General features: G+C 36.0%; 3 protein-coding genes across 3 annotated transcripts; all 3 read right to left on the reverse strand.

Moving 5' to 3' along the window:
* Window positions 1-4,807: 4,807 nt before the first annotated feature.
* On the reverse strand, window positions 4,808-7,507 carry LOC107956397 (metal transporter Nramp5). The gene is made up of 6 exons (XM_041080005.1): window positions 7,238-7,507; window positions 7,078-7,156; window positions 6,941-6,981; window positions 6,784-6,862; window positions 5,637-6,696; window positions 4,808-5,546 (listed from the first exon to the last, which is right to left on the reverse strand). Exons 1-5 carry the CDS (start codon window positions 7,400-7,402, stop codon window positions 6,641-6,643), a joined length of 420 nt encoding a protein of 139 aa, XP_040935939.1. The 5' UTR covers window positions 7,403-7,507; the 3' UTR covers window positions 4,808-5,546; window positions 5,637-6,640.
* Window positions 5,271-5,803, reverse strand: LOC121203264 (metal transporter Nramp5). The gene is made up of 2 exons (XM_041082157.1): window positions 5,637-5,803; window positions 5,271-5,523 (listed from the first exon to the last, which is right to left on the reverse strand). The coding sequence occupies exons 1-2, from the start codon at window positions 5,801-5,803 to the stop codon at window positions 5,271-5,273; spliced, it is 420 nt and encodes a 139-aa protein (XP_040938091.1).
* Window positions 7,508-9,059: 1,552 nt separating the features above from the next.
* On the reverse strand, window positions 9,060-13,956 carry LOC107955678 (choline transporter protein 1). Its single transcript, XM_016891484.2, has 10 exons — window positions 13,480-13,956; window positions 12,355-12,713; window positions 12,103-12,248; window positions 11,632-11,815; window positions 11,395-11,468; window positions 11,174-11,287; window positions 10,562-10,918; window positions 9,911-10,171; window positions 9,548-9,775; window positions 9,060-9,444 (listed from the first exon to the last, which is right to left on the reverse strand). Exons 1-10 carry the CDS (start codon window positions 13,662-13,664, stop codon window positions 9,259-9,261), a joined length of 2,094 nt encoding a protein of 697 aa, XP_016746973.2. The 5' UTR covers window positions 13,665-13,956; the 3' UTR covers window positions 9,060-9,258.
* Window positions 13,957-13,958: the final 2 nt, after the last annotated feature.

Below are 13,958 nucleotides of genomic sequence, written 5' to 3' on the forward strand. Positions count from 1 at the left end.
CTGCAGCTTGTACACACAGATGTGTGTGGCCCCATGAAGACTAAATCATTGAATGGAAGCAGATACTTCATTTTATTTATTGATAATTACTCTAGGTATTGTTGGGCATATTTTTTTCCGAAATAAGTATGAAGTACTTTCAATATTCCAGAAATTTAAAGCTGCAGCAGAAACTGAAACAGGCTGTAAACTCAAGACCCTTAGGTCTGATAATGGAACAGAGTATACTTCATTCGGGTTTAATACGTTTTGTGATGAAGCTGGCATTAGACACCAGCTCACCAACACTTATACACCTCAACAAAATGGTGTAAGTGAAAGGAAGAATAGGAGCTTGATAGATATAGCCAGATGTTTATTGTTTGAGAAGAATTTACCCAAGACCATGTGGGCTGAAGCTGTCAATACTGCTGTCTATATTCAGAATAGGCTTCCAACCAAAGCACTTGCTCACAAGACACCTTTTGAGACCTGGTTCGGGTTCAAGCCATCATTGGCTCATATGAAAGTCTTTGGTTGCCTATGTTACAGCCAAGTACCAACTGTAAAGAGGGATAAATTGTCCAAAAGTGCTCTTCCTGGTATTTTAGCTGGGTATAGTATGGTCAAAAAGGGTTATAGAATTCTGGATCCTTTAACCAACAAAGTCCAAGTGAGCAGAGATGTGGTGTTTGATAAGAAAGCTTGCTGGAATTAGGAGAAGAATGAGCCAGAGGCTGTTTCTGAAGAGCTGATGGTTGATCATGCTGAACCTAATCAAATTAGTCCTGAAATGGACATTGGTGACATGCTAGTCAGAGGCACTAGACCTTTGGCTGAAATTTATGAAAGAGCTCAAGTTGCCATAGTGGAGCCATGCAGTTTTGAAAAAGCTGAAACTGATAAAGGCTGGAAACAGGCTATGGTTGATGAAATTGCCATGATTGAGAAGAACCAGACATGGGAATTGGTTCCTAGACCAGCCAAGAGGAAGGTTATTAGAGTAAAGTGGGTCTATCGAGCCAAGCAAAATGCTGATGGGAGCTTGAACAAACTGAAGGCCAGGCTTGTAGTCAAAGGATTCAGCCAGAAATATGGCCTGGACTACCTGGAAACATTTGCACCAGTGGCCAGGCTAGACACCATTAGATTGCTGATTGCCTTGGCAGCTTAGATACAGTGGAAAATCCACCAGCTTGATGTGAAGCCTGCATTCCTAAATGGCTTCCTTGAAGAAGAGATATATATTGATCAGCCTCAAGGCTTCATTGTGTTTGGCAAAGAACAAATGGTGTATAGGCTCAATAAGGCATTATATGGCCTGAAACAAGCTCCTAGAGCCTGGTATGCTCGAATTGACAGTTACTTGGTCAGTTTTGGGATTTAACAGAAGTGTTAGTGAGCCAACACTATATGTCAAGAAGAATGAAGCTGAAATACAGCTTATTGTATCCCTCTATGTCGATGACCTTTTGGTGACTGGAGGAGATCAAGACATGTTGGCTGAATTCAAAGCCAAAATGAAGGACATGTTTAAGATGTCTGACTTGGGGCTAATGACATACTTTTTGGGAATGGAGGTACGCCAAATAGAAGGAAAAATCTTCTTGGAACAGAGAACATTTGCCTTGAAGGTTTTGTCCAAGTTCTCAATGGAGAATTGTAAGCCAACGAGCACTCCTATTGCTGTTGGAATGAAGCTGCCAAGCCAAGGAGATCATGAACCAGTCAATGAGTCTACCTACAGGAGCCTAGTTGGCTGCTTGTTATATTTGACAGCAACTAGGCCAGATATCTTATTTGCTGTGAGTATGTTATCAAGGTTTATGCATTGCTATAATGTCAAGCATTTTCAAGCAGCAAAGAGAGTGCTAAGGTACATCAAAGGCACTCTTGACTATGGAGTGTTATTCAACAAAGCTGAAAGTTTGAAATTGAGAGGCTATACTGATAGTGACTGGGCTGGTTCAAGTGATGATATGAAAAGCACCTCTGGATATGCTTTTACCCTTGGCTCAACCGTGTTTTGTTGGAGCTCAAGGAAACAATCGGTGGTGGCTCAATCAATAGCAGAAGCTGAATATGTTGCAGCTGCCAATGCTGTAAATCAAGCCATTTGGCTGAGAAAAATTCTAGTTGATCTTAACCTACATCAAAGGGAGGCAACAGAGATCTTTTGTGATAACAAGTCTGCTGTTGTAATTGCAAAGAATCCGGTCTTTCATGGTAGAACGAAGCATTTCAGCATCAAGTTACATGTGATAAAGGAGATGGAACAAGCTCGAGAGGTGGAGCTGATTCATTGCAATTCAGAGGAACAGGTTGCTGACATTTTCACAAAGGCCCTTGGTGTGTCAAGGTTTATAAAACTGAGAAAGCAGCTAGGTGTTACAAGCATGGAAACTAAGGAGGAGTGTTGAAGTTAGTTCCCATGCAACACATGCAACATATGCAGCTCATGCAGATTCATGCACTTAAGTTTCCCGGGTAAAGTACGTGCAACTAAAGATGTTAATGCTACTGCTTCATCTCAGTTTCATTTTGTTACCTTTTAACAATGTTTTTGTAATTTAATTCATTTTGAATTATGTTTGGATGACAAGTTGATGTAACTTGATGGTCAAAGAGCTGGTTACCAGCTTTGTTTAAGTGTGCAAGTAATATCACCTAGTTCCAATGTAATAAGTGGAGTTAGGTAGTGTTTAGGTGATGAATTTTTTGATCTTTTGACTAGCCAATGACTGGTATATGTAATGGCTTTGAGCCAAAGTTTCTTTTGAATGAAATCATCAGATTTTCTTTCCATATGCTCCATTTTCTTTGCCTTCAAAATTCTATTCTTCATTCCTGGCAGTAGCTCAAAGCTTGAATTCCAAGCATTTTTCCTTCATTCTTTATCCGGGTAAAATACGTTGCTATTAAAGTCCAGATTGAAGTCCTTACTTCATCCGGTTAAAGTGTGTCTAACACCAACACTTTGGCGTACGTTGTCTACATTGTGATCATCAGGATGCATGTAGATATTTCCTCATAGAGAGTGACTTTGCCTTATTGGTGGTGTTTTTTTTTAATCAATGTAGCGGTTGTCTCGGTTTTAGACGGCGTTTGCTCTGCCGATAATCTTTCCAGCAATGACCACCATCGCTGCAACGATCTCAACCTTAACTTTGCTTTATTTCTTCTCCAGGTTCCAATTTACTACCTTATTAATATTTATTACCCTAAACCAAAAATATATATATGAAATTTGAAGACTAATAATATTCGAAATTAATAATCCCAAAATATGTGATTTTTGGCCATTGCAGAATACCCTTTATGCCATTGCACTTCTTGCCTCGGGGCAAAGCTCTAACATTACAGGCACTTATGCAAGACAATTTATCATGCAAGTTTTGCTCAAACAAAAAATTAATATTTAGGATCACCTTAATTAGTAGTTATTAACTAGTCTATATTGAGTTTCATTTCTGTCAGTCTTAAAATGAAGAAATGGGTGAGGAATTTGACGACTAGGTGTATTGCCATTACACCTAATCTTATTGTGTCCTTCATCGGTGGATCTCAAGGGATCGGTCGACTAATCATCATTGCATTTGTAAAAATATATCAAATATTAATTTATTAATATTACAATCATTATTTTATGATTCTGGTCTTTTCAAAATATCATGACGATTCTGTGGTTTATTTGAGGTAAAGTGATTGTAATTTCAATGATTGATTTTGCATATGATTCTTTCATTTGAGCTACCATTTGATTTGATCCCACTTCGTAAATTTAGTAGTAGCTCAACCAAGATGGGACCACATAAGAACTCCAAAGTCATTAGTCTGCTTAACCAGGCTTTTTAATGAACTAATACTTTTTCATAGAATATTGATGTGACGTATTAGATTATGTGGGATGAACTTGAAGTTCCAGGGTCTCAAACGTTGTATTATGGGTGCTTGTAGATCATTATGATTTCATGGATTTTATTACTTGAGGATGGCTTTCGTAGATTGGTTGATTCACAATGATTTCTCGAAAGTGGAGAATGTGTTCATCGGAATCATAGTGTTTCCTCTAATGGAGATCTACATTTTGGCAGTCATCTACCTAACCTTCAGAAAAGACACAGTCGTTACATATATCGAACTTGAAAAGATTATCGGCAGCCCAAAGCCGGATGGAAAGTGGGCTTGCCAAACCCAGCAGCTCCTTCTAAGCTGACATTGATCCTGTCTGTAAGGAGCAACGTCAGCTTGGAAGGAGCCGTTGGGTTTGGCAAGCCCACTTCCCATCCGGCTTGGGCTACCAGGTCAACATTCTTTTCAAGTTCGATATATGCCACAACTATGTCTTTTCGAAAGGTTAGATATATGACTGCCAAAACGTAGATCACCATTAGGAAACACTATGATTCCGATGAACACATTCCCCACTTTTGGAAAATCATTGGGAATCAACCAATCTACGAAGGCCATCGTCAGGTAATAGACATTGATGCCTATGATTCCAATCTTTAAAATCCATGAAATCATAATGATCTACAATCACCCATAATACAATGTTTGAGACCCTAAAACTTCAAGTTCATCCCACATAATCTAATACATCACATCAATATTTTATGAAAAAGTATTACTTCATTAAAAAGCCTAGTTGAGCTGAGTACTTATGATTTTGGAGTTCTTATATGGTCCCATCTTGATTGAGCTGCTACTGAATTTACGAAGTGGGATCAAATCAACTCGTAGCTCAAATGAAAGAATCATCAGCAAAATTAATCATCGAAATTCAAATAAACCACAGAATCGTCATGATATTTTGAAAAGACCAGAATCATAAAATAATGATTGTAATATTAATAAATTAATGGTAGATATATTTTTAGAAATGCAATGATGATTAGTCGACCGATCCCTTGAGATCCACCGATGAAGGACACAATAAGATTAGGTGTAATGGCAATACACCTAGTCATCAAATTCCTCACCCATTTCTTCATTTAAAGACTGACAGAAATGAAACTCAATATAGACTAGTTAATAACTACTAATTAAGGTGATCCTAAATATTAATTTTTTGTTTGAGCAAAACTTGCATGATAAATTGTCCTGCATAAGTGCCTGTAATGGTAGAGCTTTGCCCCGAGGCAAGAAGTGCAATGGCATAAAGGGTATTCTACAATGACCAAAAATCACAGATTTTGGGATTGTTAATTTCGAATATTATTAGTCTTCAAATTTCATATATATTTTTTTGGTTTAGGGTAATAAATATTAATGAGGTAGTAAATTGGGACCTAAAGAAGAAATAAAGCAAAGTTAAGGTTGAGATCGTTGCAGCGATGGTGGTCATCCCTGGAAAGATTATCGGCAGAGCAAACAGCTTCTAAAACCAAGACAACCGCTACATTGATAAAAAAAAACCACCAACAAGGCAAAGTCGCTCTCCATGAGGAAATATCTACAGGCATCCTGATGATCACAATATAGACAATATACTCCAAAGGCTTAATGGTTAGCACATTAAGGGGATTTTGGAGAGCACCAACGCTGAATGGAGAAACAAAGTGCGGCTGTTCACATTGACATCAAATTGTTACTGTGTAAGTGTTTAAAGTAAGGCGATGTTTAGAGAAACAAATATAAAAAAAGTCATTACTTACGGCATAACGAAGGCACCCAAGAGAGCAATGGCATCATCAGTGGCACCTTGGCCGGCAAGCTTAGGCACAAACATGCCCGTAATGACACCAGATGCTGGGGACTTTACGTAACTCATTTCGCCAAAGAAACATCCAGCCATAACAAACACCAGCATTGCTATCAGCATTTCCAGCTTCCTCACTTTTTTTCATTGACACAAAATAGATATAATGACTGCATTTTCATTTGAAAATAACTTGATAATCACAGCAACGTATGGGCAACTACAAGTTGTATGAAAGGGTGAAATTAAAATTTTAAAAATATCATAAAATATATGCAATAAGGCTTATCAAGATAATCTAAAGTAATCATATGCTTATCCATTTTAATAATGTAGTCATCAAGGTATAAAATATACATATTAATATACTTAATTTATTTCCCTGAAACAAAAAATGTAATTTGACTTTATGTTATAGTGAGAATAGTTTAAAATAATAAAATACCCCACACATCTTTGTAGGGCAAAGGAAGAGAAGAGTACTTAAACCAGTGCAAAAACTCCAATCCACACTGGGATGTTAAACAGTACATTTAGTGCAAAGGCAGTCCCAATAACTACAATAAATATGTACAACTAAATGCATGAAAACACATCTTTAAACATTCATTATGATTTATGCATAAATTTTGTTTATTTATTTATTTCTTCATGTATATTTATATTGGTCTTGAGCAGGGATTTAAATTGCGGTCGCGGCTTCGTTTTCGGTTGCGTTTGTCGCGGTTGCGTACATAACAAATGCTATTGCGGTCATTGCGGGTATCGCGGTCGTGAATTTTTCACATAACTTATTGTAAAACAATAATAACGGTTTCGATGGTAGCGGTTTCGGACGGTGCCGCTACCGCTATATAACGGCCGCTATAGCGGTAGCGGACCGCTATTTAAATCCCTTGCATGTAGCAGACCTTCAAGTATATCAGCAACAATGACAGCAATTTCTGCAAGTAACCATAGCTAATACTTGACCAACTTTGGGTACTCAGTCTTACACAGTTCTGATAAGTGCTTGCCTGAAACAAACAAGCAAACGTAATTTAATTAAGTTAATTATATCAAAATGAATGAAGTTACGATAAGACTATAAGATTATTATTTACCAGTGCTGACTCTAAGTTTAGCAGGAAGAGATTGGATTTTTAGAGCAAAGACTAAACCGATTAACACCACCCAAAGCAGCTGAAACGAATTATATACCGCTAACATTAATAAGATATAAATAAGGCTGTATTTTTTTGGTTTCCTTCTTTAAATTACCTCATATCGATTGTTAGCTCCAGCTTGAAGATCAGTTTCCACTGTGACATGAAAGTGACACCATACCAGATGATGATCATAAGTTGTAGAAAAAGAAATAAAGATTGGTGGAGAGGTACGTAAGGGGGGTGACTTACGGTTGCCAGGATCAAGGTAAGCTAGTGAGACCAGGAAACCAGGGCGTACAAATGATAGAAACTTTTGCGATCCAGATTTCTATACATCACAAAACCATATGAATAATCCATGAGATATATATATATATATGTAAAATTCAGAAAAGAAATGGGAAGGAACCTCGTGATTATTTGGGTGATCAATATCATGATGAGGATGATTGGGGAAGGAGTGTGGGGTGGTTCCTTGGACATTGATAGCAGTTATGCGGTTATTGCTCCCTACATTCCATGATTCAAGAACTGCAACTTCACTCTCTCGCTGTTGCTGCTGCATATTTCTCATCTCTGTCTTCCAGTCGTTAATATTTAATTTACTGTGTATTATATGGATGGACACAGGGATTGAAGAAACCGAAAGAGTATTTATATAGAAGAATGTGTGGAATCCATCCAACAAAAAGATTGCATAACTGTTGATAGTGCAAATAATGTGTATTATAAGTAAGAGGGTTGTTGAGGATTTAGAGGAGATGTTGTTATGGACTTAGGGAAGATATTGTTATGGATTTAGGGAAGATATTGTTGTTGAGGATTTAGGTGGAGGGAAGAGGACGGTGGAGATGGGCTAACTGGGAGAATTTTACTACTTTCCTTTTTCAGCAATTGCTAACCTCCCTTGCCATGGCTTCCCATGTTAAAATAAAAATTAATAATAACACAAAATTAGTAGGATTAAATTAAAGCAGTTTTTAGTTTTAATTTGAATCATTTGTTTTCTAAATTTTTATATATTTGTGTATATGAATAATATTGTTGATTGAATTAACGTCATCTCAGTTGTAATCTTATTCAATTTCTTAATTTTGTACAGATTCAAATGCTTGAGACTCGTTAAGTTTTACATTTCCATGATTTTTGTTCCCTAGGATCCAACTCCTTCAAAACTACAGGTTTTGAGATGGCAACATATGATTTGTCCATATGTCAAGTGATGTCAAATTTTAACACCATTAAAATTAAGTACTAGATTGATAAATGGAATTAAAGTTCAAGTATCAAAATCGATATTTTAAAAGTATAAGTACCACAGTAAAAGATTTGATAAATTATAGCGACCAAATAAAGAGAAATCTATCATTAAAAACATTAATCCAAAAAACTAATGATTTTTAAGGGTTTTTTTAATATTGGCATAATGATAAACTTAGCCCCTAACATTTATCTCTTTTATCATTTTGGTTCTACTTACTTTTTTGATCACTTTGATTTCTTAACCTTCAAAGGTTAGTCAAATTACTTTCTTTTAGATGGAAAAGTTAATCAGACCATTAAAATTTTAACAACACTAACACGGCCATTCACGTGATAATCCAAATACTTTTATAAAAATTCAAAAGAATTACTAAAAATTATTTTAAGATTCAATAAATTTCATAAAAGATTTTAGAAAAATTATTCATGTTAGCAATAAAGTACACATTTAAAACTTTGACAATTTAACTAGTTTTTAGTCCAAAAGTTTATTACAATTTAAAAGTTAAAAGGCCAAAGTGATAAAAAAAATTAAGATCAAAATCATAACATGGATAAACATTAGGGACTTTATTTATATTTATATATATATTATGTTTAAATTTTCGGTTCACATAACCCATAAATACTAAAAAAAATACTTTTTTTTAATAGTGACATGGACTATTTAAGTGGGCTGAGCCTGAATTTTTTTAAAATTTGGGTCTGGACCCAATCCAAGAAAACAATGATCACAAAAACAAATATCAATATCCGCATTTAAGAATAAAATTGGAATTTTCAGATTAAGCTTTAATTTGCTTTTCTTAAAACACATTGCATCGAAGCTTCCTCGTCTTTTCCTACAGCTCCATAGCAGGCTTCCAGAATCAAAACGTAGAGAAATAAGAATTCCCTCGCCGTCTATCGGGAGTAAACTGGTGCTACAAACAAGATCATTCGATATATGTCAGACAACTGAATATCGGTTTTAACCGTAACAGAACAAAATATATATTGCTTAGGACCTTGAAATTTTCATGGTCATGGTGGTCATTTATATATACAATGGTTTAAAAGATTTATGCAGTAAGAAACCAGAAATGAAAATTATAATAAGAATGTAAGAAGCGCTATATTATATCAAGGTTTCATCAAATCTATGGAAAATTATACATCAAAATATGATCATTGAGTAAGTCTCTGCATCTCATTTTGGTCACCGAGTGTTTCAATGAGAAGCGGAGGTGCATATTGAGCGGTGCCTTGATGCTCCTCCGAATCCTGGCAGAATGAAAGAATTATGGTATCGATCGACATCTCCACCACAGCAAAGAAGAGGGTTGCAACCACGTAACCGAGAGCCCAACAAATCTGCAACAATATATAATGTAAGCAAGGGTATTAAACAGTAACATTCGGCTATGTTACTCAAGCTCAGGTGTACGCATTGGATATAAAGGAATTGGCAACATACCAGGACCGGAAGCAATGGGGAGGATATTTTGTTATGAGCAGCTCGATACTTGTAGGTATCCAACATTAGGAAACCGAAGACAGCACTTGAAAGGCTGACACATAACTTTCCGAGAAACAGAATAACATCTCCTATCACGTTCACCTTCCCTATTCGAAGGATGTTATTCATGATCAATTCTGTCGCGATTTCAGAAGCCTTGAAAAAGCTTTTCCCAGTTATAGCAATCTGCAAGAACAATAACTTAAGATTAAGTTCGGGGAAGGCAAAAACAAAAAATAAAATCACTAATTGCATCCTGATTATTGGACGTCTCACTAAGTTCTTCAATGTGCGAAAAAATAACTTGTTCAGGAAGATTACCATTATATAAGCATTGCGATTCACTGATTTGATCGTCCACTCAACACATCTCAAACATCCCTGTGAAGTATGATTTCCAATCTTTCCAAACCAACCATCTGATGTAACACCAGCAACTTTGAGTTTACGACGAATTGACTCAAGAATGAAACGAATTGATTCCACAAAGGATACAACCAATGAGCCAAGGGCCACTGACCCAAGGTTGTATCGTATAAGACGCTTCATAGAGGCAAAAACAGGAAGAAATGGGATCTCTGGCTGCACAAGTGAACCCCAGAAATAATCAGCAAAAGGATAAATCGTAGAAATACATTCATTCAAAAAAAAAAAAAAGAATAGAGACAACTTCTGAATTAATGTAATGTGCTAATTTTGTTACTATAATACTTACAAACATATACAAAGTAATTTCTATGTTACATCAATATATGTAAAAAGTAAACTAAAGAATATGTCAATCTTGCGTAAGCTGTTCAATGATAACTCTAGGATCTTCGGCATCTAGTTTCTCTCGAGGGAGGTTCCATATAGCCTACATTGGGGTTGCCTACAACTACAGACTTTTGAACATGGTAAAAATTTAATTGTTTGTTTCCCATGAAAACAGCATGCATACCAGCAAAACTACACAGTGGCTCAGTAGCTTACCGATGTTTCACCCCGAGCCCAATAGTAAGAAGCAACAGAACCCGCAATCACGGTTGAAGAACACGCTATAAAAAATTGCGTAGCCCAATAACCACCAAATAGGTGGAAGAAGATGGCAACAGCAATATGCGGGGTGTAATGGATGCTATAACCACAGCAACCATCACAATTCACCTTTTTCACCACAAGATCATAAGCACAGCAGTTGGTATTACAGTTGTTCTTGACAACCTGACCAGAACTGAACAGATGAAGGGCAGCCGATATCCAGAACATGTAAAAGATCGCAAGAATTGCATATGGTATGATTGGAAAAATTATCAATGCTTGAACTTCGCCTATGACTTTTGCAGCAACCTGCAAACAGTTGGAAGCACAAAATCATCTTTTAGCTCCTTTTGATATTATGAAACCAAAATTACCATTATATACACACAAATAAATACATTTCCATACAAACTAAGTGATGAATCATTTATATGCTTCTACATGCAAAAAGCACTGTTTTCCCTTTTCCTTCCTTTTCAAAGCCGACTGGAAAGTATCCAACAGTATTGGTTTTAACGGAAAGTTAACATTTCTCACTGCATATTATAATAAGTTCGAACTTGCCTTGAGGACAGATGTTGCCATTAAGATGCGGCGAACAATTGCAATTGACGTTAGGATGGAAACAACCATAACGAATGTCATAAGAATGGCAACAGCACGTAGATGATGTAGTTCCTGAAAGAAGCAAACATTTAGCATGTAACAAATACCAACCAACCTGCTACAATAAAAGCTTACGAACAAAGACAAAAAAGAATGAAAAGAGAGAGTAAATGACGCACCCGTCCGAAAACATTTATATATGGATCATGCTCACCAATGATAGGGGATATGGCATCGTTCCCAATCCATCCAGCTAAAAAGCAAGAACAACAAGATAAACTTAGCATTTTATTTAAACTAATAGCTCTCCTTGAATTCAAATACATACAAGACACCGATTCGATTATTTCTAGTATGATTTCCAAAGTTGTGGTATCTAGTAAAGAATACCAAGAGGTAAGAGGCATATTTCTAACCTTTTAAGTAGTAAAACATTGTAACCGTTATTATGAGAATGTTGAAGAGAGCAACTGTGATCCAAGGCATTGCAGAAACAAAATGGCGAATCATTAACAGCCATATCACTGACAGAAATAGTGGTAACATCCCTCCACAAACTATCAATACCGGCCATGATTTTCCAATATCAGCCATGTAACGCTGCAATAAGACATCGATATTTCAGAAAGTTGGATAATGGCACTTTTTGAAACAACATGATATATATACATTGTATGGTATATGTATTAAATAAGGAACTACATTTTCAACTATTTAGCCAATAACCCAATCAGTTGGCAGAACCGAGAAGAGCATACCAAGATAAAAGACAGAAATGTGCTAAAAACACTTAATATACAAGCACCGAAGAGTAGTCGTAGCGTATTGATGCATCTCAAGGAGTTCACAGTTCAAACAAGTAAGGTATTGCGGGAAAGTTGCTCGACCTTTAAGACAGATGACCGGGAATTGATGGACCTGTGAATGGACTTGTCTATTACCATATCCTCATTGATATTCACTCCACCCATCTGTTGCCAATGCCGCAAAGATATGTTCGATGCACGGGCAATGAATTGGCAGCTCCAGTAAACTTGAAAAACATGCATAAAATAATTCATTAGACGGTAAAAAAACTTGATCTATGTTTTGATCAAATGAATATTGAACTATAAAACAAGCATTTCAAATTTACCAACCATTCACACTCGGAAATATAACAGGGTAACATGGACCCTGAAGTTGAAGAGAAGTATTTCTCATTTCTGGTGTAAGGAATTCATAATAATCGTAATTTCTATTGATCCAGTCACGCATTGAGAGGCGGATATCCCCTTCTGGATAATCACAGACCCAATTTAGTGAATCTTCTGATGGAGTAGGACAATCCCATAAGCATATACTCCGAGCATTAGACAATTTGAATTGACTGTCCTTGACACCACTTTGGTAAACCTGATTCGGATTCAACCAATACTTGAGTTCTAACTTACGAAGGCCAGGATGAGCATGTTTGTCACCGCATAAGTTCCCTTTGTAGTCAAGACCATATGTAAGCCTGATGTGCCATCCAACACAAAACAAATTATCAAAATCACAAGAGAAAACATAAAATAGAATAAAAAAGGAATATGAAAACTTAAAGAGTAAGAAAGCAGAATAAGTGAAAACTAAACATATATGAATAAGCAACAACACCACTTAGAAGTTAATGCCCCCAAAGAAATGATTTGAGCAATCTTCATAAGCTCCAAGGTGAAAAGGGTTTCCCAAAATCTAAATTAAAGGATCTATAACTGACTCTAACATAAATTCTAAGATCAAATGTTTCCTAAACTTGAACCATATAGGTACCAGCACTCTCCAACAAATTCCAAAGTATCAAGTAGTGTGACAGGCTCACAGAATGACCATCTCTAGCTTAGCGAAGTGCTTGCAACTCTGATTTTTAATCCTGCTTTACAAATAGACCAGCTAACTGGTTCCTATTAACTAGTAAAAGCAGCCAGAAGAAAAATTCTTAAGTATAAACTTTTATTCCAAACACACTGCCTCGTTTTCTGTTTAGAAAACAACCAAGAATTTTATAATGCTTTATCCACTCACATAACAAGCAAAAACTATAGCTTGACAAAGAATAAAGAGATCCAGTAGAACCATAAGGAGATCAAAAGAAGGAATCCATTTATGAGATAAACAAAACATGCCATAACAAAGGAGATTCAACAAGGAATCCAAAATCAAATATACCCATTTTTAGATTCAACAAGAATATAAGTAGGTAAAGCTTATAAAAGGGGAAGAAAAAAAGAAAGAAAATTTACCTTAATGGGTTTCCTTGATTAAACCCAAAGCTAGAGTTAACAATCATAGCAACCCAAAATGCTATAAAAATTACAAGAAAAACAATATCTCTACATTTCCTGTTGTGTCTAATGATCCCTCCAATTTCTGTAGTTCCATCACTTGATGGATACCTTCCTATTACTGCCCCCAAAGGACCCCTCATTTCTTTTCTTCTTTTTTTCTCTTAGAATTAAGCTAAGGATTTTAGAATGTGAAAAAGGAAGAGAATTTGCAGACAGACTGAGAGAAAAAGGGGGCTTTAGGAGAGTGAAGTAGAAGCAGCTTAGGAAGTGTGAAAGTAGTGAAGAAAGGGTTTTTAGATTTGGAATATTTCTTTTCTATTACATTTTTAATTTTTATTTTAAGACAAAGATTTGTTACTTTCAAATAGAAAAATATTAGTTGTTTGTCTTCAAGAATCCATGTCTGGTCGTGGCTTAGATCTGGACAGTTATGT

The sequence above is a fragment of the Gossypium hirsutum genome, chromosome A11, assembly GCF_007990345.1.
Source record: "Gossypium hirsutum isolate 1008001.06 chromosome A11, Gossypium_hirsutum_v2.1, whole genome shotgun sequence".
Lineage (NCBI taxonomy): Eukaryota > Viridiplantae > Streptophyta > Magnoliopsida > Malvales > Malvaceae > Gossypium > Gossypium hirsutum.